This window comes from Podospora pseudopauciseta (assembly GCF_035222475.1).
Source record: "Podospora pseudopauciseta strain CBS 411.78 chromosome 5 map unlocalized CBS411.78m_5.2, whole genome shotgun sequence".
Classification (NCBI taxonomy): Eukaryota; Fungi; Ascomycota; class Sordariomycetes; order Sordariales; family Podosporaceae; genus Podospora; species Podospora pseudopauciseta.
In genome coordinates, this window is record NW_026946666.1 from 281,834 (window position 1) to 308,218 (window position 26,385).

Consider the following 26,385-nt stretch of genomic DNA (forward strand, 5'->3'; position numbering starts at 1 on the left):
TGTTGACAAGCTTTCAGGGGCTCAGGGGTTTTTTGACAACTGGAGGACACGGACCATACTCTGGTCTTGGGGGGATGACGTCGGTTGACTTGGTAACAAATTGCGAAAGTTTCCCCGTCGTCAGCAAACGTGCAAACCAGGGGCGCGGAAGCCGGGCGACCCGGCCCCGATCGCTGACAGGGCTGAAGAAGGGCAGGCTGGAGCAGCAAACCTGGATCGTCGCAAATCGAATCCTTCGTCCAAAGCCCGGCATCTTGGCACCTCAATTTCGCCAATCTCCACCACTTATCTTATCGGCCCCCATTTGCTGCAACAACGAGGCCCAGTACCACCACCAAGAATGGCCCGCAGGTCTACCAAACATTGCGTTCCTCGAGCCGCATGACCAACTTGGGCATCTACAATGCTAATAATCCGAGGTCGAAAACTCGAGTCCGAATCGCCGCCACCACCGTCCCCTCCGGGCACTGGGGGTCTCTTCGTCGGCCACCCATGAATGTGGGAAGGATTTTGGCCTAGTGTTTCAAAAGTCGCCGTCGGTGCCAATCGCTGCATGTGGTGAGCGCTTTCCTCTCTCAGCAACGCGTCTTGCTGTGCCGCAGCTAGTGGCACTGTTTTGGGCATGTTAACCGTTGGGTTTGGACGCCGAGTATGCCCAGAGACTCCAGATCGGCCCTAGCGCACACTGTGCAACGGTTTAGACCACCAAAGATGTGCAAGACAAGCAGGGAAGCAGGGGGCGGAGTTTGGGGCTTGTCTTGAACTCAACATTGACGGCCAAGAACTCCAGATTTGTCGGCGAGCCACTCACGGTGCGACAGAAGGTGCTGCTTTTTTCTCCCTCGCCTCACTCCCCATGGAGCTTCTTCCTCATCTCTCTCCTCTTCCACCTTGATGGTTGAAGAAACCTAATGTTGCCCAACTCACTCTCAACATACTGATAGCTTTTTGAGTGCCAATGAGCCTCCGCGGTTCAGAGTCATCTGATATTTGCAGTTCGGATCTGGGGAGGAATCCAAGTGACCTGGTGGTCACAAATCATTGACACGATGTCGGGAATCCTTCGGTCAAAATATCGAACGGCACTTCCGCTCTTCCTTTCAGTCTTTCAAGGCCTGGCCGAGGCAGTGTCACCTGTCTCCATCAAAGGAACAAAGTTGTACGATGAAAGCGGCGCTCAGTTTTTCCTCAAAGGTACTACCTGTTGCCCATTCCATCTTGCTCTCGGACTAACATGATCCAGGCACGGTATATGTTGCTGGGGATAATCGCAATGATCCTTTATTGAACACGACCCAGTGCCAGATAGATGCAGAACATCTAAAAAATGTTGGCGCCAATGCTGTCTACATTTACAGCATCGATGTCTCCAAGCTCGGTCAGCATCGAGGCTGCATGGAGGAGTTCGACAAACAGGGAATTTATGTCTGGCTTCAGCTGGGACAGCTTCCCATGGTTCTGTCTAGGGTTTGTTTTTCTGACTCGTCAATGTTGGTAACAATTCACGTATCTAACACAGTTTCTTCAGAGCGATAACACTCCCAGATGGGACCTCGGCTTCTACAACACCTGGACCTCAATAATCGATTCGTTCTCCGAGCACGATAACCTCTTGGCTTTTGGAATCGGGCAGGAAACGATCAACGGCACGTCCGTCACAACATTGGTGGCCCCCTCTGTGAAGGCCGCCGCCCGTGATCTGAAGCTGTTCCGGGACAAACGAGGATACAGACCGATACCCATCAGCTACACTGCCGGAGACTTTGAACAATATCGTCTTCTGACAGCTCAGTATCTCACCTGTGGGCCCGCCGAGTCTAGCGTAGACCTTTACGGCATCAACATCTTCAACAACTGCTCTGACGACAAGCTTGACCGTCTGCGGTCCGAGTTCTCCAACCATCACACCCCGGTCGTATTCGCCGAAGATGGCTGTTTTCCAGAGACCCGCGAGTTTTCCGAAGTCCAGACTTTCTTTGGGGAGTCCGAGTTCTCACGAATCTTCTCTGGCATGAACATCTACCAATGGGGGCGCAATGAGTTCGGATTTGCTCTTGTTGTCTATGGTGACGAGGCCGACCGAAACCTCGGCCAACCCGATACATTCTTGCCAGCATACACATCTCTCCAGCAGGCTTGGAGCGAAACCGTTCCCCAATCCACCTCCCGAGATGCCTATACCTTTTCATCGACACAACTACCTTGCCCGACAGCTAACCCCCAGGTCGGCTGGTTGGTGGATAGAGCTGCTGCATTGCCGGTGATATCGGGATTAGACATCAACACCGTGACCGCCCGTACGAGACGAACCAGACCAACGACGTCCACCTCAGCAACGGCAGTGCCTACTGAAAGCGGGGACAACTCTAGGGACAACTCTAGGGATGAGGAGGTCCTCGCCAGTAGTGGCATGTCCGCAGGCGCGATTGCCGGGATGGCCATCGGTATTGTCGCCGCCGTTATTGGTGGAGCAGGTGTTGCCTTTTGGTTTTTGCGAAGACGGAAATCTCGTCAAGGGGAGCCCGATGACCACAACAGCCCTTATGAGAAAACTGCGGCTGACTCTGATCGTCTCTCAACTGCCAAGACTGAGCTGCCTGACCAAGAGAGAGCTGCGAATGAACTTGAGGGCAGGTTCCACCATCATCAACTACCAGTAAAGACGGATTGGAAGTACCCTTTCGAGGCTGGTAGTAAACCTGTCAGTGAACTCCCTGATGGAGCAGGTCGGCCTGGAAATCATTTTGAGTTGGAGGGGAGCCCAGTGCATGGGCCGGGGTACAACCCAGGAGCAGAGTTGCCTGCGCCTGCACCTGTACCGAAGTAATGAAACTTGACAAGACGCGTCAATCTTTGTTTCAATTTTGCACACCAACATTTTCTTTCTTTTCCTTTCCGTAAATAATAGCCTACTTTACTTTGTATCCCCAACTTGTACAAATAAAACCCTTTGAAGAAAACAGCGCCCCGAGAAATGTGCACAACCCAAACAAACAAACATTGCCCCTTTTTAACCGCTAAACGACAGCTTGACAAGCGCGTCTCGCACTAACAAAACATTACACCCGCACAACCAGCTTGCCACCACTGATTTCACCCTTCCTCATCCGATCCAGCGCCTTGTTGATGCTGCCTAACCCAGACTCCACGTCAATAATCTCTGGCGGCTGCACCAACCCTTCCTTCAGCAACCTCTCCAACCAACTAACCAACGCCTCACCCACCGCCGGCACCTCATGGAACAACTTGATGGGCACAGTATGGAAAAGCGTCCCCTCCGGCGCCGTCTGCTTAGGCAAGCCCGTCAACCCAATCAAATGCGCACTCAACAACGTCGAGTCATGCGGCGTCGACGGCGGGCTCGGAGGCGCCTCACCCTCTTTTAAGAGTGGCTGCTCACCACCACCCAGATTATCCGGCGATAAAGCCTGCAGCAGACTCGTCGCCGATTCCCTTCCGCGGGTATCGATCCCGAACCTCAACTTGCCCTTCAGATTCCCCTTGATGATCGCTACCGCTCTTTCCGGGTCGTGGCTGTCGACCAGCAAGTCGGTCCTGATAGCCTTGTGGTTCGCCAGCCAGAGACCGTGCTTGGCCTTGTCCACCACGGCAACGGTCTTCAACCCTGCCAGCTTGGCCAGTTGGATGGTGAGGTTGGCGGAGGTGGACGATCCGCCCCAGACGGCGAGCCAGTCCCCCTTTTGGGCGCGCTCATGGGAGCGGATGCCATCTAGGCACTCGGCGCGGATGTCCTCTGCTATCCTGTCGGCGGGGAGGTCGCGGACGAGGGAGTGGAGGTCTGGTCCGTCGAGAACGTGAGAGAAGTCAAGACCGGCGCAGACACCCAGGGCGAGGGCTGCAGCGACAAAGGCGACGCCGAGGGTGGAACCTTCTTCGATGGAGAGGGATAGGGGGAGGCGGACGGTGTTGTAGTCGAGTCCGACGACATATTCTTGGTAGGCTGCCTTGCGGAGGTCGCGGTAGTCGGTGGAGATGACGAGGACGCGATCCTTTTCCTGAAGGCGGGTGGAGGAGGAGGAGGGGGCTTGTATTACTGTGCCGGCGAGCTCGCGGCCGGAGATGTAGGGGAGGGTGGGGATGGCGAAGTTGAAGTCACTGATTTGGTGTCAGTGAGACCTTTAGATTAGGCAGATAGAACGAGATGAACTTACGGAGCCTTCCAATCGATGGGGTTGAGACCAATGGCCTGGGTGCGGACCAAGACTTCGTGCTCGTCTTGGAGTTGTGGGACTGGGTAGTCGTCTGTCAACTCGTAGGGTTGCCGTGCAGCATGCAACAGCAGGACCGTCTGGGTTTCTGGTGGAGGGGTGAGGGGTTCATCTGGCCGGACTGGGTCTTTTTCTGCCTCTGTGAGGTTGAGACTGTCAAGCTTGGGGCTTGATAGCGACTTTCTGAACTTGTGAAGAGACATTTTTCGGAGGAAGGACGTTCCACTCATTGTGTCTCTCGAGCTGCTGTAGGCTGGCACCGGCAGAGCTTGTCTCTGATCAAAGAAACCAGTACGACTCGACTTTGAGCTGCCGCGGTAGGGTAGGCAAGATAAGGGATGTTGAGAAGGTGATGTCAGCACGGGTAGTACCGCAAAATCCGACCGAGATTTGTCAACTTAAGTAGTCCAAAGACACAACTACGCGCTCAGATTGCGCCATCATGGTATTTGTATCTATTGGTCTCTCTCTCTCTGGGTCTCAGATCTGGATGTCCACATGGTGTCACAGCCTCGACACACCCCCACACAAACTGCAAAGAAACACCAAATCCCACCATCTCCACAGATTAACGGGAATAAATCCAAGATTCACCTGCCATCTCAGCTTTCGGGATGGCCTCCGGTCCGGGGGTGGTCTAAGGTGGACTTGGCGACGAGGCGGCCGCTATGAGCATCATTCCCCACGTCAATTGCGCCATCGCCTCCCGGCTCCGGGACCCATCCAACAGCCACGGGTCCTGCCGATCCACATTCGGGCCCATCCACGGCGATGGCGGCATGATGTGATGCCCTTTGGTGCCGTCCATATGTAGGCCCTGCCTGCAGCTTGCAGACGATGCCGACATATCTCCAGGATTCCCGCACGGCGTGATAAGCAAGCAACCAGCCTCTCAACCAAGACACTCACTATCCTCTTTGGACGCATCTCGCTGGCACCTCTCATCCCTCACCATGGCTGCTACCACCCCAGCTGTTCAGACCAGGCAAAAAAAGCCACTCATCGTCAATGCATTCGTTGAAATGTGTACGTATTCATTACCGGAATCAATCCCACTTGCTTGCATGAAAGAGGCACAGAAGACCCAGCTCAGCTCAACTGAACGCTTGCTAATGCTTCTGTTGGATTTCAGGCAGTGGGCACCAGTCCCCAGGACTTTGGCGGCACCCTGACGATGAGTCCTGGAAGTTCAATGATCTTGACCATTGGGTTGAGCTTGCCAAGTTGCTAGAGGAGGCCAAGTTCCACGGCATTTTCATTGCTGATGTTTTGGGTGAGTAAACAAGCCCCCTTTTCCAACCCCTGACTTTGAACACAAGCAAACAACACTGACACAACCGCAACAAAATAGGTGGTTATGATGTTTACAAGAATTCTCTGGACCCTGCTGTCATCAGCGGCGCTCAGTGGCCAGTGAACGAGCCTCTCTCCGTGGTGCCAGCCATGGCGGCGGCGACCAAGAACATTTGTTTCGGCGTCACCATTTCCACCACCTACGAACAACCGTACCATCTTGCCAGACGTCTTGCCACAGTCGACCATCTCACCAAGGGAAGGTCAGTTATTTTTGCCCCTCTCACCCACCCTCTGTCTCCAAACTAACACCACCTCCAGACTCGGCTGGAACGTCGTAACCTCCTACCTCGACTCCGCCGCCCGCAACATCCACGGCAAGGCCACCCAGCTCGCCCACGACGACCGCTACGCCCAGGCGGAGGAGTACATGAAGGTCATGTACAAGCTCTTCCAGTCCTCCTGGCGTGACGACGCCGTCATCCTCGACCGCGAGAGGGGCATCTACACCGACCCTGCCCTCGTCAGAGAGATCAACCACAAGGGTAAGTTCTTCGACGTCCCCGGCCCCGCCATCACCCAACCCTCCCCCCAGCGCACCCCCTTGCTCCTCCAAGCCGGCACCTCCCGCGCCGGCAAGATCTTTGCCGCTCAGCACGCCGAAGCCATCTTCACCTCCGCTCACTCCCCGGCCGTCTGCGCCAAGAGCATCACCGAGATCCGCGAGCTAGCTCGTACTGAGTTCGGCAGAGACGGGAACAGGATCAAGGTTCTGGCTTTGGTCACCCCGATTCTGGGAAGGACAGAAGAGGAGGCGCAGGCTAAACACGCCGAGTACCGCAAGTACGCCTCGACCGAGGGTGCCCTGGCTTTGTTTGGCGGTTGGACAGGCATCGATCTTGATCAGTACGGTGACGATGAGGAGCTGAGAGAGGTCGAGAGCAACGCTGTCAAGTCTACTGTCACTGGGTACGCCAAGTTTTCGCCGCAAAACTCCAAGTGGACGAAGCACACTGTTGCTGAGCATGTTGCTATTGGTGGGAACGGGCCGATCATTGTTGGCACGCCCGAGCAGGTTGCCGATGGGTTGGAGAGGTGGGTGGAGGAGGGTGGGGTGGACGGGTTTAACTTTGTGAGTTTGTTCTTGCTTATTGGTGAAGAGAGTAACAGAGCTGACAGGTGACACAGGCTTACGCTCTCTTCCCGCAATCCTTCAAGGATATCATCGAGCTGCTTCTCCCAGAGCTGCGGAAGCGTGGTCTTTTCTGGGATGACTACGCCGTCCCAGGCGGCACATATCGCGAGAACTTCTATGGTGAGCCGGGACAGAAGCACCCACTACCTGAGCACGTTGCTGCCAAGTTCCAGTGGAGGGCTGGTGTGCCAGCGGAGGAGCACCAGATTCCGGAATAACTGGGGAAAGTTCTCGATATCTTGATATACAGAAGAGACATATAGACACTATGATGATCCCATCCTGCTCCGGTCCATCTGTGCATCCAAGTCCCGAAAGGACTTTGCGTTATCATGAGGCATAAAGTAATAGTTAAAAGGGGCTATTACTATCCTTTTAAGCCTATTGACCACCTTCTAAGACCCATTATTGTTTTTGAAGCGCTATTAACAATCTTTTAACGCCTATCAACTATCATAAAACACCTCTTAACTATCTTTGAAGGTATATTTAATATCTTTAAAAACATATTAACTATCTTTCAAGGCGTATGAACGATCTTTAAATGTATACAGATTATCTCTCAAGTCCTATCAATTCACCTTTAACGTCTATTCATTACCTATATCTCAACGCATACCAACTATCTCCCAAGCCTCCCTTGACGGGCAAAGATGGAGGTCTAGGCAGGCATAACCTTAAAACCCTGTGGCTTCGCCTCTTAACTCAAAAATATAAGGCTATCATATCTGATTCATTCTATACATTACATCTCACCACTTCACTCTCCAATCCCACCCTTTTACTCGAACTCGGACCCAAAAGAAACACCCAAATGCGCCTACATAACTGGCAATAGCAAACACAAGTGGTCTCCAATAAGCCCTTCTATCCGTCTCTCCTCCCATGTCTACCAGGCCGCCGGCGATAGGTATTCCTGTCAAACATGCCAGGCTGGCAAAGGTGTAGGAAGTGGCGTAATACCGACCATAATCATGCGTCTCGCACAACTGGCCCAAACAAATGGGCACCAACGTGATGTTGGAGCCACTGACAAGACCAAACAAGACTGCAAACCCCGTTATCAGTCCAGCACCACCACCTCCATCTTGGCCGAGCGCATCGGGGAGCCAGAAGCAGGCGACAGACACGAGGCAGATAGCAATGGACACAACCATCGTGTTGTAGCGACCTGCTTTGTCGGCGATGTACCCAGGCAGATATCGCCCAATACAAGACGCCCCATTGATGATGGCAAGAAGCTGGTACGCGAACGCTGCATCGCCTCCAGCGTCAGCATCCTCGGCCAGCCCCTGACGAGCGAGATAATAGCTTGGTATGTATGACACCGGGACAAAGTACGCCCACTCGATGAAGAAAACCCCAGCAGTCGTAAATGCCATCGCTCCTGTACCATCAAGAAACATGCGTGGGTTGGGCAGCATATCTCGCCACGTAGAGGATGCCTTGGCCTGTCTGATCTCAAGACGACTTCGACAAAGGAGCACACTGGCAACGCAAAGTACGAGCAGCACGAAACCGACAATTCTCATGGCCCATGCCCATCCGACCTTGGGCACCAGTGACTGCATCATCAAGGGCCACATGACACCCCCCAGTGCGCTCCCCACAAAGGCAAACCCACTGGCTGTCCCTCGCCGCTTGTCAAACCAATGTGAAATGGCCCCGATAGCAGGTGTGAAGAGAAGGGAACACCCAGTGCCGGTGAGGATGGAGAAGGCAAGGATGAACTGGTAATACTCGGTGCACTGAGCGGTGGTAAAAATGCCGACAAGCAGACAGACAGTCCCAAGAGCCATCAGTCCCTGGGGACCGTGTCGGTCGAAGACGGGGCCGATCTGCACGCCGCAGAAATAGGAGACAAAAACAAAGATGCCAAAGATCCACCCGATGGCTTGGTTGGAGTAAGTCGGCAGTACAGTCGTTGCGACGAGGGCCTGGAACATGCCGACTGAGTTGACGAGTCCCATGCCACAAGTCATGGCACACCATGAACCAAAGGCCACGCTCCAGGCTTTGAGGCCGCCTTCGGGGTAGGTGATTTTCTTGGGGTCGACATTTTGATCTTCCGAGTCTTCTGGTGTGTTGATGGGTTTCCCAGCCGCAGGAGGCCCTGGCGTGCTCATGGTGCTGGCCGCAGTCGGCGGGAGGGGGGATCAGGTCGGGTGCCTGATTGGTAATATTTCCGGAGAAGCAATAGGTGCCAGGCTCAGATACTTTCCTGTTGAGCTTGATGGTCAATCTCATGTGAGGTAGGAAGGTGCGAACATTGAAGGTGCTCACTCACTTTGTTGACAAACACCCTCATGATCGATTGCGTCATTGGTCAACCCGATACCACATCGGCAGGAAAGAGCATCGACTGTCCAAACCAGTCGGCGGAATAGACTCAGTGATTATTGAGAGGATGAGCAGAAATTCGCGCGGTTATGGTGTTGAATAACTGCCATTTTCAGGGAATCCCGAAAGCTCGCATGTTTTCAAGGTAACAGTAGGTCAGGTTTACGGCACTCGATGATTTAGGCCGCGGCCTTTGACCATGTTGATCATGACGATCCACCGCATCCCATCGAGATCTCTTTCTGTAAGTAAGAAGATGGAAATAGCACCAATCAGAGACACAACTACGCGATCAGTTACAGGTCTATACTGACTGGTATCGAGTATTTAAGGTCGACTGTACCGCGATGAAAATGCCTCTCTATCTTGCCATCAGGCAGGCAGACATCTTCAGGAATCACTTGTTCCATTTTTTTACGACTTAGGAGATTGCATTCTCTCGCAAATTCAACACCATGGCAGCTACCACTCTTCCTGCATTCAACACGCTCGTTGCTGAGTCTATCTCGCAACACAGCCAGATTCCACCTGAGCAAATCATCGTCCTCGACAACTCAGACAAATACTGCCCGGACGGTATCAAGACCGACCAATCTCAAGACGAAGAAGGCGAAAGCCTAGCCGCCATTTTCGGCACCATGGCCAGTCTCAACAAGGGTGCTCTCCTGGACAAGAACCTCTGCACTGGCAACGGCGGCCACTCCTTCCGCTCCGCTCTCCTGAGCGCAACAGACGAGCTCGCCAACCTCGCCCAAGGCCGCAAAGTCCGTTATGTCGAGCTCGGCCCAGAGCCATTCAAATCAAGCGTCATCATCACCCACCTCATCAGCTCGGGCGTTCAACTCTCCCAGTACGTTGGCATCGACATCAACCCCGAGTCCGAACTCACCATGCGTGCTGCCCTCGAGCCCATCATCGGCCCCGATCGGTTTGCCTACCTCGTGGCCGACTTTTACAAGACCTCGGCCGACGACCTCCCACCTCTCCCCGGCTCTGACAAGGAAGGCGAGACCATCACAGTCATGACCAACCTCGGCTTCCAAGAAGGCAACGACCTACCCTCCCGTCTCGGGCCCATGCTCTCCCGCCTGACGCGTCCAGGCGACCTCTTGCTGTCAGAAATGCAAGTCTTGCCATCCTCCGCCCCATCATCAGACGCCTCCGACAGCGAAAGCGACAGCGACGTCAGCACCACCAGCATAACCGACTCCAAGCTAGTCGAGGAATTCTACCACCATCCCGAGATGCTTAAGTTTTCCTCCCTTGTCGGCAAGAAATTTGATCGGAACTTTGATCTCTCCCCCCAATCAAGTCCCAGCTCCAGCTCGGAGGATGTTGGTGGTGGTGGGGCAAGCAGCAATGATTACGAGTACATTTTCCGGCTCGTCCCGCTTCAACTCTCAAATGTGGGAGAGGTGGCTGTTGCGACAACGTTGGTGTCGCTGCCGATTCCGGGGGGGAAGGGGAAGAATTATGTTCTGACGAATAGCTGCATCAAGTACACGAGGGAGCAGTTTGCCAGGGCGAGGGAGACGCAGGGGAAGTTTGGAGTCAAGGGGTGGAGGGAGACGGGAGACGGGTCGGTTGTTTTTCAGATCGCGGAGAGACGTCACTGATTTTTTTTCTGTGTTTTTTCCTTTCTTCAGATCCTGTTTGGGATGGTTGAATATCTCGCTGGAAGAGATGGTTTGGTGTATATGCATCAAAATCTGTAATTCGGGGGTAGATCTAGAAATGCAGCTCTTTTTTCATGCCAGTCAGAACTTTACCATGCCGTGTAAGGTGCTCATGTCAGCATTGTCTGAGCCTTCATAGAGGGGGGAGGGACAGGTAGGGTACCATCCGTCGTCATGACTTGCATACGCGGAGTTAGGACATACGCTATGGACAAGCAAAATAGAGCCTGCGATAAAATGTCAAGGCCTAAAAGATACTCACCATGCGTCCCGAGTATCTTTCAAGGCGTGTTCGTGATCTTTTCAGGCCTCTTGACTATCTTAAAAAGACATATTAGTATGTATGTCACAGGCCTAACACCTATCTTTCAACGCCTATTAATTTCTTTTACAAGGCATGTAAACCACTCTTAAAGCCCCTTATTCCCAGAGGTAGCCTCTACTTTTATGTCCATGACGTCCCACCCCATGCCGATCTCTCCGCTATCTGCATCGCTAAGGCCCGCTGCCGCCCTCCCGCCCCTTATACGGAAGGTAAAGCCGCTGGTGACCAACAACCCCTCCTCAACCTCAATGCAACCCGAGCATAAATCAAGCTTAGATCTTAATCAAAGGTTCTGTCACGCCCTGGGCCGAGATGATCTCGAACACAAACATCCCGGAAAGTCAATGCTGTCATCCCGTCGATCACCTTCACGTGGTGAGCTGGAATACGAACTGCACCGCCAGCAGACATGGAAAAATATCGTTACTTTTGTTACAAATCACCACACCTAGCCGAATAAATACACTAATCAAACACATATAGAAGCGAAGCAGCCAAAAATGAACCACTCCCCCTCCCTACCAACCACCCAGCCAATCTCATCTCATGGTATCACATCACTTTTTCATCCCCACATTCATCTCCCGTCCCCATCCCCAACCAATATCCTAAATATACCAACCAAAGCCATCCTTCCAACCCCCCCCTTTCCCATTTCCCAGTCACCCAATGCCATATCCCTCCCCCATATTCCCAATCATCCGACATTACATCCCTGCCCCACCCACCTCACCATTACACAAAATTAAAAGTTATAGTACCTCGGCTCATCAAACACATGATACCGGTGCCCCCTAACTCCCTCCCCTCTAAACATCTTCGGGAACCTCCACCCCTCTGGCACCTCATGCTCCTCCACCCGTCTATCCCTTACATCCTCCGGCACACCCCAAGCAAACTTGCTGTCCTCCTCCGAGTTGGGAACCACAAACTTGGCCACCTGCAACTCGGTATCGGTGATGGTGCTCCTGCTCACACGGGCATAACCCGTCCTCCGGAGACCCTTGAACAAGATGTACTCGCACCAGCGGTCCCAGTCCGTCTTGTCCACGTCGTGCATGCCGCTCACGTCGGAGACGTACGTGTTGTAATTGCCCTTGAGGGGCTCCGTGACGAGGTAAGACAACAAAACGCTGGGGCGGTTGGTGCTGCCCATGAGCTTGGAGAGATACTCTGACTGGAGACGACGGTCCTCGGGGTCCTCTTCCTGGCCAGAGTGGAAGACAAAGACGTCGACGAGGGTTCCGTAGACGTCAAGAGTGGCGTGAATGGCAGGAGCCAGCTCGCCGACCGGGCTGGGAAGGAGGTGATGGGTTGAGTTGACGATGGGGAATTTGGACAACAGAGCCGCGCCCCAGGTGTGCTTGTTGGGACCCGGACCATAGTCGACGTACATTCCAAGGTCTTCAGCAAGGAACTGAGTGGTGTCACGGTTGCCCATGATGACGCGCTGCAGATCAGACTCCAACAAACCAATCACATCAACCTCCATCTCCTTGATAAGATCGCGCATGCGATACTCGGAAGACCACATGTCGTTGTCGAGAGAGAAGTGAATCGTCCAGATGCCAGCCGTGAAAAGGCGGTCCTTGGCGTGGTAAGGCTTGTAGTCGTTGGTAGGGAAGCGCAGGAAGTTGGCGGAGAGGAACAAGAGGTTGAGAACACCAAGAACGCCAAAATGATACTTCCTGTGGTGAGTGTTGACAGGACGGATGACACCAACCTTTTTCTTGCTGCTGCTGTTGTTGTTTTTGGCCTGTTGGGAAATGAGATCAAAGAGCCCAATGCCGAGTGCCAGCATCATGGTGATCATGATCCAGTCAGTATGCTCCCGAACCAGCGGGCCACCAGGCACAAAGGCATAGGCGACAACCCAGACGTGGAAGAGAACCAAGAAATTGTAGATGAGGAAGCCGAGACCAAAAGTGGCCGCAGGGCTCTTCTTGGCAGCGTTGCCAATCATGGGAACAGCGATGGCCATGAGGTAGGCAGCCAAAGTCAAGCCACCGTAGTAACCACGCCATTGCTCATAGAGAGTAAGGTAGGCAGCACCAATGCAGCCCAGACCGTATGCAGTCCAGCTCGTGGCAAAACCAGGTCGGAGGACGCCGATGAGAATACCAACAGTCGTGGAAGCGATTGTGTACCAGCCATGGACATTGGAAACAGGTCCTCGGATCGGATAACCATCCCAAACCCAGAGGATCATGGTGCTGGTGTCAGAGAGAAGGGAATGCAGACCGAAGAACAGACCGCCAATCCCGATAGCAGACAGAACAGACGATCCACTCTTCTTCTCGGTCGTGTTGCCACCCTGGTGAGGGCCACGGCGAGTGAACCTCAGGGCGGCAAGAATAGCAAGGAAGAGACCAGTGGCGTTCCAGCCACCGTTCTCAGCATGCATGATGGGCCAGATGGGATTGTTTGTGTACCAAGCAAACTTGGCAACAGACGACATGAGCAGACCAATGGTCCACGCAAGGATGCGAGCCTCAAGTCTGGTGGGCTGCACAGAGTCCGAATACCAGGTAGCAGCCCAGCTGAGACAACCCATGGAGACGCCAAAGCCAACAGTAAAGAGCCGGTAAACAGGGTCCTTGACCAGATAGGCGAGAAGGCCAGCGAGTGACAGAAGGTGAGTAATGCGCTGGTTGCTAACGATGAAAGAGCGCAACGGCCTGATGGCAAGCAGGAAAGGCGAAATAGTGGTCATGACGAGGGCCTCGTAGCCGGAGATGCCCATGTGCCACAAGGGAAAGTCTATCGACGTGTCAGCTACATGGTTAGTACCAAAATCTTCCAAAAGTACTTACACCAGATGACCACACCCAAGCTGGTCAAGATGGACCAGAACACAAACTGTCACTGGTTAGATGGGCACTCATAAGCGCATTGTGGACACCACTTACGCCATGGTAAACATCAGCCGCAATGTCGAGGAACTCGCCAAAGCGGAATCCGGCAGAATAGACACCACCAGTGGCCTGTTCCTTCCTAGGCGCATTGTTAGCTTACGGTGGGGGCTGACCGGTACATAAGACAGGCTTACTCCTTTTCAAGCACAGCAGTGGGCACAGAAGAGTGGTTGACTCTGCTAACTGTTTTAGAACCAGCCTTTTGACATAACATTTGGTCTTGGGTATTGTACAAGCCCATTGTACAAATGGGTTGAGGCTATCTTGGGAGCCATTGGACGTACCCCTTGCTCGCGCCCTTCACATCCCGGATTGTGATCTCGAGCGAGTCAAAGTCCAGAGCAGTCACGGCGTCAAAGGACACATCGAGGACAATCAAGGCCCATTCGAAGAAAGCGTAGATGGTGTACGCTACACGTGTTAGTGTCAGACATTTCCGTTCCGATTCGACATGACCTACCTCCCGCAACACGGTGAACCTTGTGCTGGATGAAAAAGTACACCAACGGCACCAGAGTACCGAAGAAAGCGCCCGCAATGTATTTCCTGTACTTGATCGCTTTGGCATTCGGGGGACTGAGCGCAATGCAGCCGGTTGTCCACGGAATCGTAAAGACAATGTACGAGATCATAAGAATATCGTGCCAGTCATGGTCGTCGGTAGACGTGATGTAGGTCCACCCGCCGCATGTGAGAGTTCGGATGATGCCGGACCATCCGATCAGCTTCGGTAGCGTTCGGCCGGGCTTCGCGGTCAACAGATACCATAACCCGACGAGAGCAAATCGAGGACCTGATGATGGTAGGCTCGGTGTCAGTGCCGAGCCGGACTGACCAGCCAAGGGAGAGAGGCCGTGGGCACATACCAGAGGTAATGGCAATGAACAGCATGAAGATGGACCGTTCAGGATAACGGTCACCAATGGTGGCCGACACAGAAGGGAACCATTCTTGCGGATAGCCGTACCACTCGTTCTGGACAATCTTGTGGTAGTGAAGAGCAGACCCAATGACGAGGGCGCTCAAGAAAGCCACTGGGATCCGGAGGAGCCGGGAATGGTCAGCAAAAACAAATGCTCCGTCCGATAAGGTGAATCAGGTTACACACAGGAGGCAGCGACAGTGTGCGACCAGCTCACCCACTGGCCATTAAAAGACAGGACGACGCCTGCGTCCTTGTCCTTGTAGGAGCGGGACGACGACGACGCCATTGTGGCCGTGTCCGTGTCGACGCGGCGCGGGGTTCCGGACGAGGGTTCAAGCTCAGGCCAGGCCAAGGGCAGGGCAAGGGCAGAGGATCCGATAAGACGTGTGTGTTTGGTTGGGAGATGGGATCAAGCGCTGGGATACATCGCCGTGGGCAGTAGCAGTCAGTGTCTGCAGAAAAGAACAGATGGAGGAGAAGGGAAGAAATGTCACAGCTTGGTCTTGGCCCAACAGTTGCTGTGCATCGAGAGACGAAGGGAAGGATCGAACTGGACAGGATGGCGAGACAACACCAAGAGCGCCAGAAACCTCGGCGCGATCCGCATTCAGAGAAATCCACAGGCGCCAAGCCGTTGACCCGACTGCATGGCCCCTGCAGCTACGGTGAGCGTCGGTGAGCCACAGGCAGAGCCCAGGTGAACAGGGCCCCACTAAAAAGTTCAACACCAGCCCGTGGCAACAAGCTTCCACCATTCCATTTCTCAGAACATCTCCAAGCTTTGCGTAATCCACCCAGCACTGCAACTGCACCGTCGTTTCCCTATCGCAACCAACCCAGCGCATTTCAGACCTGTTTTAGAATCCATAACCATGGGTGGCGCCGCAGAAAAGGCCCGCTTCTACCTCGAGCGAGCAGCTCCCGAGCTCCGCGAGTTTGAAGAAAAAGAGATCTTCACCAAGGTACATCCCCCCGTCGCCTCTAGCTCTGTCACTCTCTTTTCAATGCGCTGACCTCCCAAACTCCAGGAGGAAATTCGCTCCCTCGTCGTCAAACGCTCCGACTACGAGCACCTCATCCTCTCCCCTGGTACCAAACCAACCGACTTCCTCTCCTACATCTCCTGGGAAACCTCCCTCGACCGCCTCCGTGCCAAACGCTGCGCCCGCCTCAAAATCCGCAACTCCTCCTCCCACGCCTCCCAGGCACGCACCTTCAACATTTTCGAGCGCGCCGTCAACAAGCACCCGGGCTCCCTGCAGCTCTGGTTCGCCTACCTCGACTTCGCCGCCAGTGTCAAGGCCACAAAACGATGGAACCGCATCGCTACCCGTGCCATCCGCCTTCACCCGTCCGAGTCATCTCTTTGGGCTCTGGCTGGCCGTAGAGCCGCCAAGGCGGGGGATATGGAAAAAGCCCGGGCGCATTACTTGAGAGGGTGCCGGTTTTGCACCACGGAGCCAGACCTTTGGGTGGAGTACGCCAGGTGTGAGATGGAGTGGCTGCAGAAGATCGAGGCGAAGAAGGCTGGGAAGGGGGTTAGAAAGGGGGTTAATCCTGTCGAGGCGATCAAGGACACGGAAACGCTGCAAGAGGGGGATGTTATCGAATTTGACGAGGAGGATAGCGAGGATGAGGACATGGACGGCGAGTTGATGCTTCCTGATCCGGATGCCGAGGGTGCGGATGGGAAGCCAAAGAACAAGAAGGTCATGACAGAGGAGGAGACCAGGAAGATTGAGCAGAGCCCTGCGCTGAGTGGAGCGATACCAATGGCCATCTTCGACATAGCACGGAAGCAACAGTTCTTCGGGGCGAGGGCGGCCGAGATGTTTTTCGACATGTTTGCGCAGTTTGGCGGGGTGTCATCGCAGGAGAGGATTGTGGGGCATGTGCTGGGTGCGATGCAGGAGCTGTATCCTGGCCATGCTTGCACTGTCAGCTGCGGGATTAGACAGCCAGTTGTGGGTGTGAACGCGTTGAGTGTGGAGTTCCCCAAGGCGCTCAGGGAAGTGCTGACGAGGCTGAAGAAGGGTCTGGAAGAGACAAACGACAAGAAGGCATTGGTAGAAAAGATGGTGAGCTGGTTCGACGGGGTTTTGGCCGTCGAGGGATTGGACGAGGGGATTAAGATCGTGTTGCAGCACACAAAGGGGTCGTTGGAACAGCAGGTTGCGAATTGATACCCAGATAAAATGATCAATGGAATTACAACTAGAGGTCGATGTCTTTACCGGGGTAAGGGTCATGATTTTCGCGCTCAAACTGTTCTGCCTCGTACCCCGCAAGCAACTTTCGGTCGATGACTATGTCAGGGTCTGGAGCTGGGGGTCATTCTCGTTAGCATGATTCCACCCGTAATCATTACAGTAATCTGGTTCCGCCTCCCTCAGCACGACTGACTATCCGCCAACATCCATATCCGATAGTGCGAACCGAGGGGTGGCCCATCCGCCGAATCATGGGTCCGAAGATCGACTGGTGTTTCACCATGCAAGAGAAGCTACGGCCTCACCCTCTCTCGGCAACCGCCATAAGAAACTTCCACTCGGAAGCCGAGACTTTGCTGACGCTCAGCCTCGACTGCTTGATCATTTGCATCTTGTCCAGAGGCCCCCCGGGCGCGCCCAGTTCCCTGAGTTCTTTCAGCGTAATCGGCTTGTTGAACTTTTCGTGGAATTTGACGTGAACAACGCTCCATTTGGGGTCGGAGGGCTTGGACTTTGGGTCGTAGTATGGCGCTTTGGGGTCGTGAGCAGACACTATCCAACACGTTAGTAAAGAGACCCTCGATAGAACACATTTGCCGTGAGCAACCTACGATCAGGTGAGTGCTCCTTTACAATCTCCATCGTCCCCACGATCCCGGGCTCCTTGCAGTTGGAGTGGTAAAAGAAGGCCAAGTCACCCTTCTTCATGGCTCGAAGGTTGTTGCGGGCGGCGTAATTGCGGATGCCTGGTGAGATGTTAGAAGGAGAATAAGTGGGAGACAACGGGAAGAGATCAGCATACCATCCCACGGCTCTGGCTCTGTCTTGGCCGCCAGGTCGTCAATCGAAAATTTGACATCAACACCGTTCTCATACCGAGACTCGGGCTCGGCTTTGAGAAGCCAATAGTTCTTTTGTTCGGACTCATCCGGGGCAGGAGAGGGTGAAGCTTCTTCAACCTCCTCCCTTTTGACGGCCTTTTTGGTTGCTTTTCTGGCTGGTGGTGAGGACTTATTAACCACAGGCTCTGTTTCCTGTTTTGAGGTCCTTGATTTCTTGGTGGATGGCTCGTCCTGAGCAGGATGTGAGCACGTTTGTGGTCCACTGATGATCAGATAATCTCAAGCCGAGAAGGGAAACCACGTACCTCTTCAGTTTTGATATCTGCCTTTGAGGCCTTCTCATTCTTCACAGCTTTGGGCTCAGTCTCATCCTCCGTCCTTTGCAGACGCATTGAACGCCGGCGCGGCTCAGGAGCTGCCACGGCTGGCTCCTCTGCATGGGTAGACTTTCTCTTCGGCATTGTGGAGGCTGCTGACGCAAACCGGACGGCTGCAAAACCTGAAATATTCACTTTGGTTGTATGTGATGAAGGGGGACGGTCAGATCTGATTGGAAATTTAGATGGTCGTTGAGAGAGACCAGGCCCATGCCAAGCCAAGGATAGCCACCAGGGAGCGCACGCGACACGCGACGTTGCCCAGCCCTTTGGAACCATGGACTTGCGCTCCACGAACTTACCGATCTCTTAGTTTATGCTTGATTTATATTCTGAAAGTCATTTGGTATTGAGAACTCATAACCGAATGACATGGCCACTCACTATTCTAGGTAATGGTGGGTGCGAATTGATCTGGCTGGTTTTGATGATGAAGGGTTGCCCTCCACAGAGCGGGTCTTGACGCCCGGATGGGACTCCCGAAGAGGATCCCAGACACCATCGGCCCGGGCCGAATTCAATCCCCGGGCATTGGGAGTCCGCGATATCTTGAGGAAGAGGAGAATTTTCTCCGGCAAGGTACATGCCTCAAATACTTTCACGAAATACCGGACATTTTCCTCGCTGGAAATGATCGTCTTCCCAATGACAACAGGTACCCGTCGCTGCCCATGCCCAAGGCAAAGTGACAATGATATTGTGAATCTGGGGTTGTTCTGCAGTGGGTAATCACGTCCCCTGGGCCACAAGTCCACAGAGCAAGCAAGGCAGGCAGGCAATCACGTCCTCTGAGGGGTTCCAGGAACGAAGTGCCGACGTGGGATCTGACGTGTTGTCAAAGAGGCGGATGTCACCAATGGAATGCATTCCCCCACGGATGGGAACAGCTGGTAGAGCGAGCCCATCGTTGCTTTTCGCTAGGTGCCCCCGGACACTCCGGTTATTTGGACAGAATCAACAGTCGTCGAGATGAAATATCAGGATGGCCAATATACTGTTTGTATCACCACCACGACTTTGTTTCATCCAAGTTCTTCCGCTTGGGTCGACTTTTTCCCTGTTTCCCTGATGAGCACAAATCATTGCTTGAGCATTAGTTCACAAGCCCTGCGATATTGACTTGGTGAGTTGGTGAGTTGGTGACTTGACAGGTGTGGCTGCCCGAAGGCTTGGTTGTGGCCCTTGACGGCAGATAAGAATGAGCACCTCGCGGACAAAGCAGATCTTTTAGATTCGATATTCGACGAGTGCCTTGCGTGCGTAGAGAGCCCTGGTCTTCCTACATCGCCGCGCTGTGGTTGTTTGGATGGCACGATGGCTGGACACAGCGGCCGGAGAGCAGGGGTCCGTGGAGGATTGACGAAACAAGCGGCTGGGGTTGATTGATCACCATTGCTGCCGAGTACACCAGGCCCTACCATTACCATACAACAGCGATTTCGGGCCACAAATCTTTGATGAAGATCAAGGGCAAATAGAAGTGGTGAATAAGGCCACGAAACATAGCAGGTCGGCCGGTGGGTATAAATGTGGTGGTAAGCGTGCCGTGACCCAAGAAGCACCTCAACCACACCGGATGTGGGGGAGGGGGCGAGGAGGGGGAAAAGCCACGGGGGACTACGAAGAGCCAAAAAAAAAAAAGAGCACTTTGACGAGTCAACAACTTATGTAGTGTACCACCTCGCTGGAAAGAGAAACAGTACAAGGCACGGGAGCGCAATCTTTGTGACTGTGGACATGCAATCAAGACGCAGTAAGGAAACAGTTCGGAGTGGATGGGGACAGGCTGCCCGGATCTACCGTCAAGGTGAAGAGGGGAGGGGGAACCTGGAATGGGAAAGGGGGGGTCAGGTAGGTAGGTGGTGACGACCAAGAATCACATCAACGCTATGGACACCCACGCCCGGCCACAATCTGTGTCTTGCTCTTGTGCCTCGTGGGAAACACAAAAAAAAGACGGAAGAACGGAGGACGAGGACGGGGACGAGGACTGGGACAGAGGTACCAAAAGCATTTGAGTTTGGCTGGGCCGGGGTGGTGGAGGTGTTCGATGCCCTGTCAAATGGTCTGCTGGTCGGAGAATTTTTAGTGCCTGGCTGTAAAAGTGACTTTGGTGCTGAAGGTCAACCGACAATAAAATGGCCAACTGCCCACCTCCCCCCTTCGTTTCCTTTCCTGCTTCATTTCCCGTCTCATTTTTGCCCTTTTTTTCTTCCCCTTTCCACCGTCTGGATTGTTTTACAGCGTTGTTGCTGATTCTGCTGCCATATGAACAAGGCGTTGCTATCATTCTTCAAGTCCCTTTGCCCCAGAACGGACCCAGCGCTGTTAGTGCAAACGGCCAGTGGGAGCAGCACAAGAATAACAAGATGACAACGACAACATTTCCAGCGACACGTGGGAGATTGGGGAAACTGAGGGAGAGGGAATGAGAAACGATGTCATGATCACCAGATTCTCGACTACGACCAGCACTGGATGGATTGACGAGGATGGGCTCATTAGGGGTGGGAGGACCACCCAGGGCGAGCAGGCCAGGATCACCTCCACGACCCCAATCCACTTCGCTCAAATCCGGGGCCCTGGGAAACGGCCTGAATGAGATGGGACTGGCCATCAACATGCGACAACCTCCTCTGCTGGCAGTTCGACAACTGCAAGAGAGAAAGGGAATGAGCATGGCTGTTGTCATTTTCAGGCTGGAATGTGCGGCAAAAACAGGCACCAGACGATTGCTGGGCCAAGTCCAAGTCATGCGGTGATTATCGGCGGGGCAGCAATGCGGGAGGTGCGGCGGTCTGTCGGCGGTCAAGCGAGTCGCCAAATCTAGGCGCCGGTACATCTTGGGCGTCGGCAATGAGGACTCTTTCAATTCTGGCGACACTCTTCATACGGATTTCTCCTCATTTGTGTGACTTTTTTTCCGTCACCGAGCGCTGCTCTTTGAGTTTCACTGTGGAGCGATTGGCTGCTGGTCAGGTCAAAGCCCATCCACCCCATTATCAGCATCTCTGTCCCATCATTATCAAGACTTCAACGCCACCCATCCACCACTCTGTCACCGGGTCGGCTACCCCTGAGTATAAAGGGACATGGCTGCCCATCGGGAAACATGCCCATCGGGAAACATGCCCCTTCATTTATACTTCATCCTCCTCGAGCTCGCTCCCGCAACAACCATGGCACGAGCATCGTGAGACCCTTCCCAGGATGTCAAGATCACCATGAGCACCCAGCAAGAACACCCTCACCTCCTATTCTGGCTTTCGAAAAGTGTGACGCTTTGTTGGATATTGGACGGCCAGAATTTCCCTGGTTTCTGAAGCCAAGGAATATCACTTTCGATGCATAAGGCGTCTCTGTGAATGACCTTGTCAGAAACGGCTGACAGGGCTGTGAGGTGCCATTGGAAAACGCTGGCCATGATGGTGAACGGCCAGAGCGTCAGAGGCTCAGACAGAGCCTTTGGTGGAAACACACGGTGCACGGGCCACTGTTTTGGATGTCGCGCCTCATCTGTGGCTCTGATTGGTCGTAGAGCGCGGGAGGGACCCGCATGACTAGGCCGTTTCAGGAGGGCCCCAAGGTTTGTCCGGCTGAAAAGCAACCAGCGTTCCTTTTCGCGGCGTGCGCTCTGTCACAGCACAGCACCACTGGACAGTGGACATCCGACAAGCACGCGCGACCTGGGTACTGAGGTAAGACCTGCCCTTTTGTTTCCCTCATCCACCCTATCCACCCCCGGCCTGCCGATTCGTTTCCGAACCTTATAGCAGAAGCCCGACGAGTGCCTTTTCCACGCCTCGAGCTGCAGGTCTGGCAAAAGCCGGGACTTCGTGGTGGTGACTGTGGAAGTCTCGAGGTTTGGGTGACCACCCGAGAGGCGCTGACGGCGAAAAATTCTCGCGGCTCCAGCATCAACCTCCGGACTCCTAGTTTCGAGTACGTCAAACCTTGGCCGTATGGCCTCCACTTTCTCATTCCTTCCCCGTGTCCCGGTGTCCGCCTGGCGGTTGCTGCTCGGGCAGGTGGTCCTGCTTGGAGCCGGCGGTTGTTTGGCTTTCCGGAGCCTGGTTGCTGGCTCCCGGCGGTGTTCCCGAATCGGCATCCATCCATCGCATTTGCGACAGCGGCAGCTTAGGCCGTCGCAAGAAGTCTGCGACTCCGGGCAGGCTCGGTCCTGGGTTTTTTTTTTCTGCTGCTGCCACCCTCTGCTGTTCCCTCTCTGTGGCCCTGTTGCTGCTCGCTTGGGTGGACCCAGCACCACTCCCCCCGGGCTGCCGCACCACACGCAAGCAGCAGAGCCCTGCACCCAGCGCCAGCCAGAATCCGGTGTCCCTGCCCCGTTTTAACCCACTGCACACACACACTCCTCTGCCATACCCGACCACCCACCGCGACGCGACTGATACTTGCTCCATCGCGACAAGTCTCTGCCGTGCGACTCTGCATCTTTATTCCATCGTTTCCCTTTGACTGGCACGTGCTTTTATCGAATTACGTCGTCGCTAACCGCCGGTCGCAAAGGGTTTTCATTGAAGCTGATGGGTGCGACTCTCCCGTCCTCGTTGCCGTAACCACCTTCCCCCCGAGCCTCCATCATACATCGCGACCGCCATGAGTTGGATAAACGACGGCGCTGTTCCCTCTCACAATGGCAACGGCTTTGCGATCGCCGACCCGGCTGCTGTTGCCGGCGTCATGATGGACCCTTCGGCCTTTATGGGAAATCCCGCCCAATTCAACCCGCAGTTCGCGAACCCCCAGCAACTCGCCATGCAGAATACCCCGATGCGCAATGCCTCGCCGTCGTTTCCGAACGCGATGTATCAGACCAACTCAGTCATCCCATCGAAACGGGCTCGTCCCAGAGAAGATAGCATTGGACAGTCACCGCGACAGGCACCTGGCATGCTGCCAACCTCACGCGCCGAGACACCCCAGCAGTCGCCGTTCCCGGGCTATCAACCACCAGGCATGGCGCAACAACAAGGTGGCCAGCCGTCCCCATATCCTCATCTTCAGCAAAACGGCTCGGCCAATGCTACTCCGTCTCCCATAATGAGCAACCAGATGCGGCCAGGCAGTGTGCCACAGAGGGTGTCGACCGCATCTCCCCATCCATTCTCGCCTGCCGCGCAACAATTCCCACAGACGTCGCCGGTTCCATCTGAGCACGGAGGAAACCCGCAGGCTTTTATGCAACAGAATGCTTTTCCACAAGGCTTTAATCCTCAGTTCACGGCCCAATCTCCTGCGAGGCCGTCGCCGTCGCCCAATCCCATGGGAAACCCCATGATGGCTCAGCACATGACCCAGATGCAAGGTCAGCTTCCCCAGCAAATACAACAGATGCCTCAGCAAATGCAAAATCCAATGGCGGGTCAGATGCAAAACATGATGCTGCAGCAACAGATGGGCCAAGGGCGCGGCGCAATGGATCCCCAAAAACAGCAGCAACTTCTGTATCAAATGCAGATGCAGCAGCAGCGGTCACTACAACAGCAAATCAATGCTCAGAACATGATGCAAATTGCTCCAAACACAAACTTGACACCGGCTCAAATCCAAGCCCAAGCTCACGTCCAGGCTCAAGTTCAGCACCAAGCTCAGCAGAGGAATATGATGGCCGGCAGACCAGGTGTTCCGAACGGACAAATGCCACCAGGAGGAATGAGGCCCCAACAAGGCATACCGGCACAACAGTTTTTGAGGCAGGTTCCTCCAGCCCAGTTTCTGAATCAACTCCGCGCCTTTTTTGCCTCGAGCGGTCAGGTGATGGACCAAACGCTTCCCACCATTGGGAACCAGCCTATCGATCTACAAGCTTTGTTCCACGCAGTCATGAAATTTGGAGGATACCGCGCCGTCACACAATCAAATGGTTGGGTCCAGGTATCCATGGCCCTGAATATCCACCCGCAGCAAGTACCGGCGGCACCCTCCCACTTCAAAGCAATCTACGAGCGGTGGCTGTTCAAGTATGAGGAAATGGTCAAGATGCGCATGCAGCAGGGAGGGATGCAGAAGGCTCCGCAGATGGCCCCAGGAACGCCTACTAAGATTATGCCTCCTGGCCAGATGCCGGGGCAGATGATGCAGCCCGGTCAGCCATCACCACTCCAACAAGGTCCGATGCCGTCGCCAGCCAAGCCTCCGGGTGGACAGCAAGCCGGCATGAACGGTTTCCCGGTTCACGGTCAACAGCCCATGATGCCCAGCCAGACCCACCAACAGCGCCACAGCTTGTCCAGAAGCATACAGGCCACGCCCACGAATGAGGACTTTTCTATGCAGTCTCCTGCCCAAGGCAAACCTGGCAGCATGTCTGTCCCCGGCTCGGCGCAGGCAGAAAATCAGGGAATGGCTGAGGAATTGGCGGGCACCGCCAAGTTTGCCGCCCCCTTTGTCACGAATCCCGAGGAGTATATGCCGTCTTCTCGGGAACACATATCATATGGAGGAGTTGACGCTAGCCTGATAAAGGTTGGCCAGGAGCTCCAAAACGCCATGATCGACCTGCCAGCTGCCTATGAACTCGGGAATGTCGATCTCCATGCCATCACCAAGAGTCTCCAAAGCGGCATTCATGGTGAAGTTCGGCTTGCCCTCGATGTCCTTGCAAGGATTACGGCCAGTGACTTGCACTCTTTTGCGCCGACCAACACTATCCCTATCCCTCAAATTGAACTCAAGTTCTGCCCCGAGCTGGTAGAGGCGCTGGTGGACTGCGCAGAAGAGCAGATTGAGCTACTCGCCGAAAGTTCGGAGGAAGCGTCCAACGAGATTGTTATTTCGCCCTATGAGGATATTGTCCGGGCTTGTCGCATCGATAGGCTTACCGTCAAAAGCATCCCGGTCCATGGTTCCTCGGAGTATGACCTTGAGCGTGCGGCTGACAGGCTCATATGCATCACAACTATCTTCCGCAACATGTCCTGGCGCGATGATAACCATCCGGCTCTCGCCGATGAAGCCGTCATCAAGTTGTTGTGCGTGGTCATTAGATACATGGGAACCCGCGAAATGCTGCTTCGGAGCAACGCAAACACACTGGATATCATGAAGGATCTGGTCACACTACTCAGCAACATTGCTGGTGCGATTGAAATACCAGGGCGAGAACAGGCCTTTTGCTTGTTGCAATTTCTGCTCGCCTTTGCACCCAATCCACCCCCGACGATGGTGAACGGCAAGCTGTACTTTTCAGTCTACGACCCTCGGTCGCACCCCTATCTCCCACACGCCGTTGATTCGCTGGCCAAACTACTCGCGCGGGACGAACCGAATCGGACACACTACACGGCCATCTTCACGAATGAGTCTATGCTCAACACGTCTCCACCCTGCGAACTGCTCACCAGAGCCTTTGCGCTTGCTATCGCCCCTATTCCCGACTGCACCAAGGAACCTCGCCACCCGTTGCCCCCGCTCGTCGAGGTTCGGAAACCCATCATCATGCAAGGTCTCCTCGCTGCCGACATCATGGCAGGGCTGGCGCCGGAGTTTGACAGCGGAGTGGCGCGATCATGGCTGGCCTCGGGCAATGGGTTTGCGCAGAACTTGTATGCGCTCGTCCGGCAAATCAGCAGTCTGTACGAAAGCCAGGCTATGAGGCCAGGGCGTGGCCCGCCAAAGCGAGATGCCGAGCTCGTCTACATCTCGTCGGTTGGCATCAACTTGATCAGGAGGTTGTGCGAGAAGGCTAGGGACCCCCACCGCCCAGCAGGTGAGAGCGGTATTCCGCCCGAGATCCTGCCGGCGAGGGAAAGTGTTTTGCAGGCTCTGCAGATGCATGCCAGGGAATGGACCGTGGAAGGGATGTTGACTGACTTGGTCGCGTATGCCCGCCTGGTCCGCTGAAGCATCCTCATTGGGTAGTTTTCTGTATATGTTGTTGTAACCTATCAACCCTTTTTTGAAAAGTGTGTTGTTCATGGCGGTACTCTTTTTTCGGCGTTAGTTTAGCGAGCGAGCGTGGTTTTGGGCGCTTGGGTCATGGTTGAGTGGCTCATCTGGATAGAAAGAGAGATCTTGTTTTGCGTCTATATGTGAGGG

General features: G+C 54.3%; 9 protein-coding genes across 9 annotated transcripts; 5 read left to right on the forward strand and 4 right to left on the reverse strand.

Annotated features, from left to right (window-relative positions):
• Nucleotides 1-124: 124 nt before the first annotated feature.
• On the forward strand, nucleotides 125-4,668 carry QC763_502280 (uncharacterized protein). Its single transcript, XM_062912823.1, has 3 exons — nucleotides 125-1,194; nucleotides 1,244-1,467; nucleotides 1,529-4,668. Exons 1-3 carry the CDS (start codon nucleotides 1,050-1,052, stop codon nucleotides 2,825-2,827), a joined length of 1,668 nt encoding a protein of 555 aa, XP_062763813.1. The 5' UTR covers nucleotides 125-1,049; the 3' UTR covers nucleotides 2,828-4,668.
• QC763_502270 (uncharacterized protein) lies at nucleotides 2,872-4,697 on the reverse strand. Its single transcript, XM_062912822.1, has 2 exons — nucleotides 4,173-4,697; nucleotides 2,872-4,116 (listed from the first exon to the last, which is right to left on the reverse strand). The coding sequence occupies exons 1-2, from the start codon at nucleotides 4,457-4,459 to the stop codon at nucleotides 3,060-3,062; spliced, it is 1,344 nt and encodes a 447-aa protein (XP_062763814.1). The 5' UTR covers nucleotides 4,460-4,697; the 3' UTR covers nucleotides 2,872-3,059.
• A 105-nt stretch (nucleotides 4,698-4,802) lies between these two features.
• On the forward strand, nucleotides 4,803-7,056 carry QC763_502260 (uncharacterized protein). The gene is made up of 5 exons (XM_062912821.1): nucleotides 4,803-5,255; nucleotides 5,362-5,502; nucleotides 5,581-5,785; nucleotides 5,844-6,654; nucleotides 6,711-7,056. Exons 1-5 carry the CDS (start codon nucleotides 5,183-5,185, stop codon nucleotides 6,933-6,935), a joined length of 1,455 nt encoding a protein of 484 aa, XP_062763815.1. The 5' UTR covers nucleotides 4,803-5,182; the 3' UTR covers nucleotides 6,936-7,056.
• Nucleotides 7,057-7,469: 413 nt separating this feature from the next.
• On the reverse strand, nucleotides 7,470-8,843 carry QC763_502250 (uncharacterized protein; the record flags this gene model as incomplete). Its single annotated transcript, XM_062912820.1, has 1 exon — nucleotides 7,470-8,843. One exon carries the CDS (start codon nucleotides 8,841-8,843, stop codon nucleotides 7,470-7,472), a length of 1,374 nt encoding a protein of 457 aa, XP_062763816.1.
• A 669-nt stretch (nucleotides 8,844-9,512) lies between these two features.
• QC763_502240 (uncharacterized protein) lies at nucleotides 9,513-10,843 on the forward strand (the record flags this gene model as incomplete). Its single annotated transcript, XM_062912819.1, has 1 exon — nucleotides 9,513-10,843. The coding sequence occupies one exon, from the start codon at nucleotides 9,513-9,515 to the stop codon at nucleotides 10,671-10,673; it is 1,161 nt and encodes a 386-aa protein (XP_062763817.1). The 3' UTR covers nucleotides 10,674-10,843.
• An 871-nt stretch (nucleotides 10,844-11,714) lies between these two features.
• Nucleotides 11,715-16,746, reverse strand: CWH43. The gene is made up of 8 exons (XM_062912818.1): nucleotides 15,082-16,746; nucleotides 14,840-15,007; nucleotides 14,434-14,766; nucleotides 14,258-14,384; nucleotides 14,108-14,149; nucleotides 13,968-14,052; nucleotides 13,872-13,917; nucleotides 11,715-13,818 (listed from the first exon to the last, which is right to left on the reverse strand). Exons 1-8 carry the CDS (start codon nucleotides 15,182-15,184, stop codon nucleotides 11,804-11,806), a joined length of 2,919 nt encoding a protein of 972 aa, XP_062763818.1. The 5' UTR covers nucleotides 15,185-16,746; the 3' UTR covers nucleotides 11,715-11,803.
• UTP6 (U3 snoRNP protein) lies at nucleotides 15,090-17,173 on the forward strand. The gene is made up of 2 exons (XM_062912817.1): nucleotides 15,090-15,860; nucleotides 15,927-17,173. Exons 1-2 carry the CDS (start codon nucleotides 15,771-15,773, stop codon nucleotides 17,079-17,081), a joined length of 1,245 nt encoding a protein of 414 aa, XP_062763819.1. The 5' UTR covers nucleotides 15,090-15,770; the 3' UTR covers nucleotides 17,082-17,173.
• On the reverse strand, nucleotides 17,123-19,895 carry QC763_502200 (uncharacterized protein). The gene is made up of 5 exons (XM_062912816.1): nucleotides 18,256-19,895; nucleotides 17,911-18,181; nucleotides 17,720-17,854; nucleotides 17,414-17,660; nucleotides 17,123-17,222 (listed from the first exon to the last, which is right to left on the reverse strand). The coding sequence occupies exons 1-5, from the start codon at nucleotides 18,604-18,606 to the stop codon at nucleotides 17,210-17,212; spliced, it is 1,017 nt and encodes a 338-aa protein (XP_062763820.1). The 5' UTR covers nucleotides 18,607-19,895; the 3' UTR covers nucleotides 17,123-17,209.
• Nucleotides 19,896-21,883: 1,988 nt separating this feature from the next.
• QC763_502190 (uncharacterized protein) lies at nucleotides 21,884-26,190 on the forward strand (the record flags this gene model as incomplete). The annotated part of the gene is made up of 3 exons (XM_062912815.1): nucleotides 21,884-21,913; nucleotides 22,142-22,269; nucleotides 22,950-26,190. The coding sequence occupies 3 exons, from the start codon at nucleotides 21,884-21,886 to the stop codon at nucleotides 26,188-26,190; spliced, it is 3,399 nt and encodes a 1,132-aa protein (XP_062763821.1).
• Between the last annotated feature and the right edge of the window lie 195 nt (nucleotides 26,191-26,385).

Excerpts from the sequence above, each read along its gene's own strand:
- QC763_502280 (XM_062912823.1), top strand. The coding sequence starts at position 1,050 with ATGTCGGGAATCCTTCGGTCAAAATATCGAACGGCACTTCCGCTCTTC. Across the intron at positions 1,195-1,243 it reads CGCTCAGTTTTTCCTCAAAG|GCACGGTATATGTTGCTGGG; the intron begins GTACTACCTGTT and ends AACATGATCCAG. Across the intron at positions 1,468-1,528 it reads TTCCCATGGTTCTGTCTAGG|AGCGATAACACTCCCAGATG; the intron begins GTTTGTTTTTCT and ends CAGTTTCTTCAG.
- QC763_502270 (XM_062912822.1), bottom strand. The coding sequence starts at position 4,459 with ATGAGTGGAACGTCCTTCCTCCGAAAAATGTCTCTTCACAAGTTCAGA. Across the intron at positions 4,117-4,172 it reads CCCATCGATTGGAAGGCTCC|TGACTTCAACTTCGCCATCC; the intron begins GTAAGTTCATCT and ends ACACCAAATCAG.
- QC763_502260 (XM_062912821.1), top strand. The coding sequence starts at position 5,183 with ATGGCTGCTACCACCCCAGCTGTTCAGACCAGGCAAAAAAAGCCACTC. Across the intron at positions 5,786-5,843 it reads GACCATCTCACCAAGGGAAG|ACTCGGCTGGAACGTCGTAA; the intron begins GTCAGTTATTTT and ends CACCACCTCCAG. Across the intron at positions 6,655-6,710 it reads GGGTGGACGGGTTTAACTTT|GCTTACGCTCTCTTCCCGCA; the intron begins GTGAGTTTGTTC and ends CAGGTGACACAG.
- CWH43 (XM_062912818.1), bottom strand. The coding sequence starts at position 15,184 with ATGGCGTCGTCGTCGTCCCGCTCCTACAAGGACAAGGACGCAGGCGTC. Across the intron at positions 14,150-14,257 it reads GTGAAGGGCGCGAGCAAGGG|AGTCAACCACTCTTCTGTGC; the intron begins GTACGTCCAATG and ends AACAGTTAGCAG. Across the intron at positions 13,819-13,871 it reads CTTGGGTGTGGTCATCTGGT|ACTTTCCCTTGTGGCACATG; the intron begins GTAAGTACTTTT and ends ACACGTCGATAG.
- UTP6 (XM_062912817.1), top strand. The coding sequence starts at position 15,771 with ATGGGTGGCGCCGCAGAAAAGGCCCGCTTCTACCTCGAGCGAGCAGCT. Across the intron at positions 15,861-15,926 it reads AAAAAGAGATCTTCACCAAG|GAGGAAATTCGCTCCCTCGT; the intron begins GTACATCCCCCC and ends CCCAAACTCCAG.
- QC763_502200 (XM_062912816.1), bottom strand. The coding sequence starts at position 18,606 with ATGGTTCCAAAGGGCTGGGCAACGTCGCGTGTCGCGTGCGCTCCCTGG. Across the intron at positions 17,855-17,910 it reads AGAGCCAGAGCCGTGGGATG|GCATCCGCAATTACGCCGCC; the intron begins GTATGCTGATCT and ends ACATCTCACCAG. Across the intron at positions 17,661-17,719 it reads AAAGGAGCACTCACCTGATC|TGTCTGCTCACGACCCCAAA; the intron begins GTAGGTTGCTCA and ends CGTGTTGGATAG.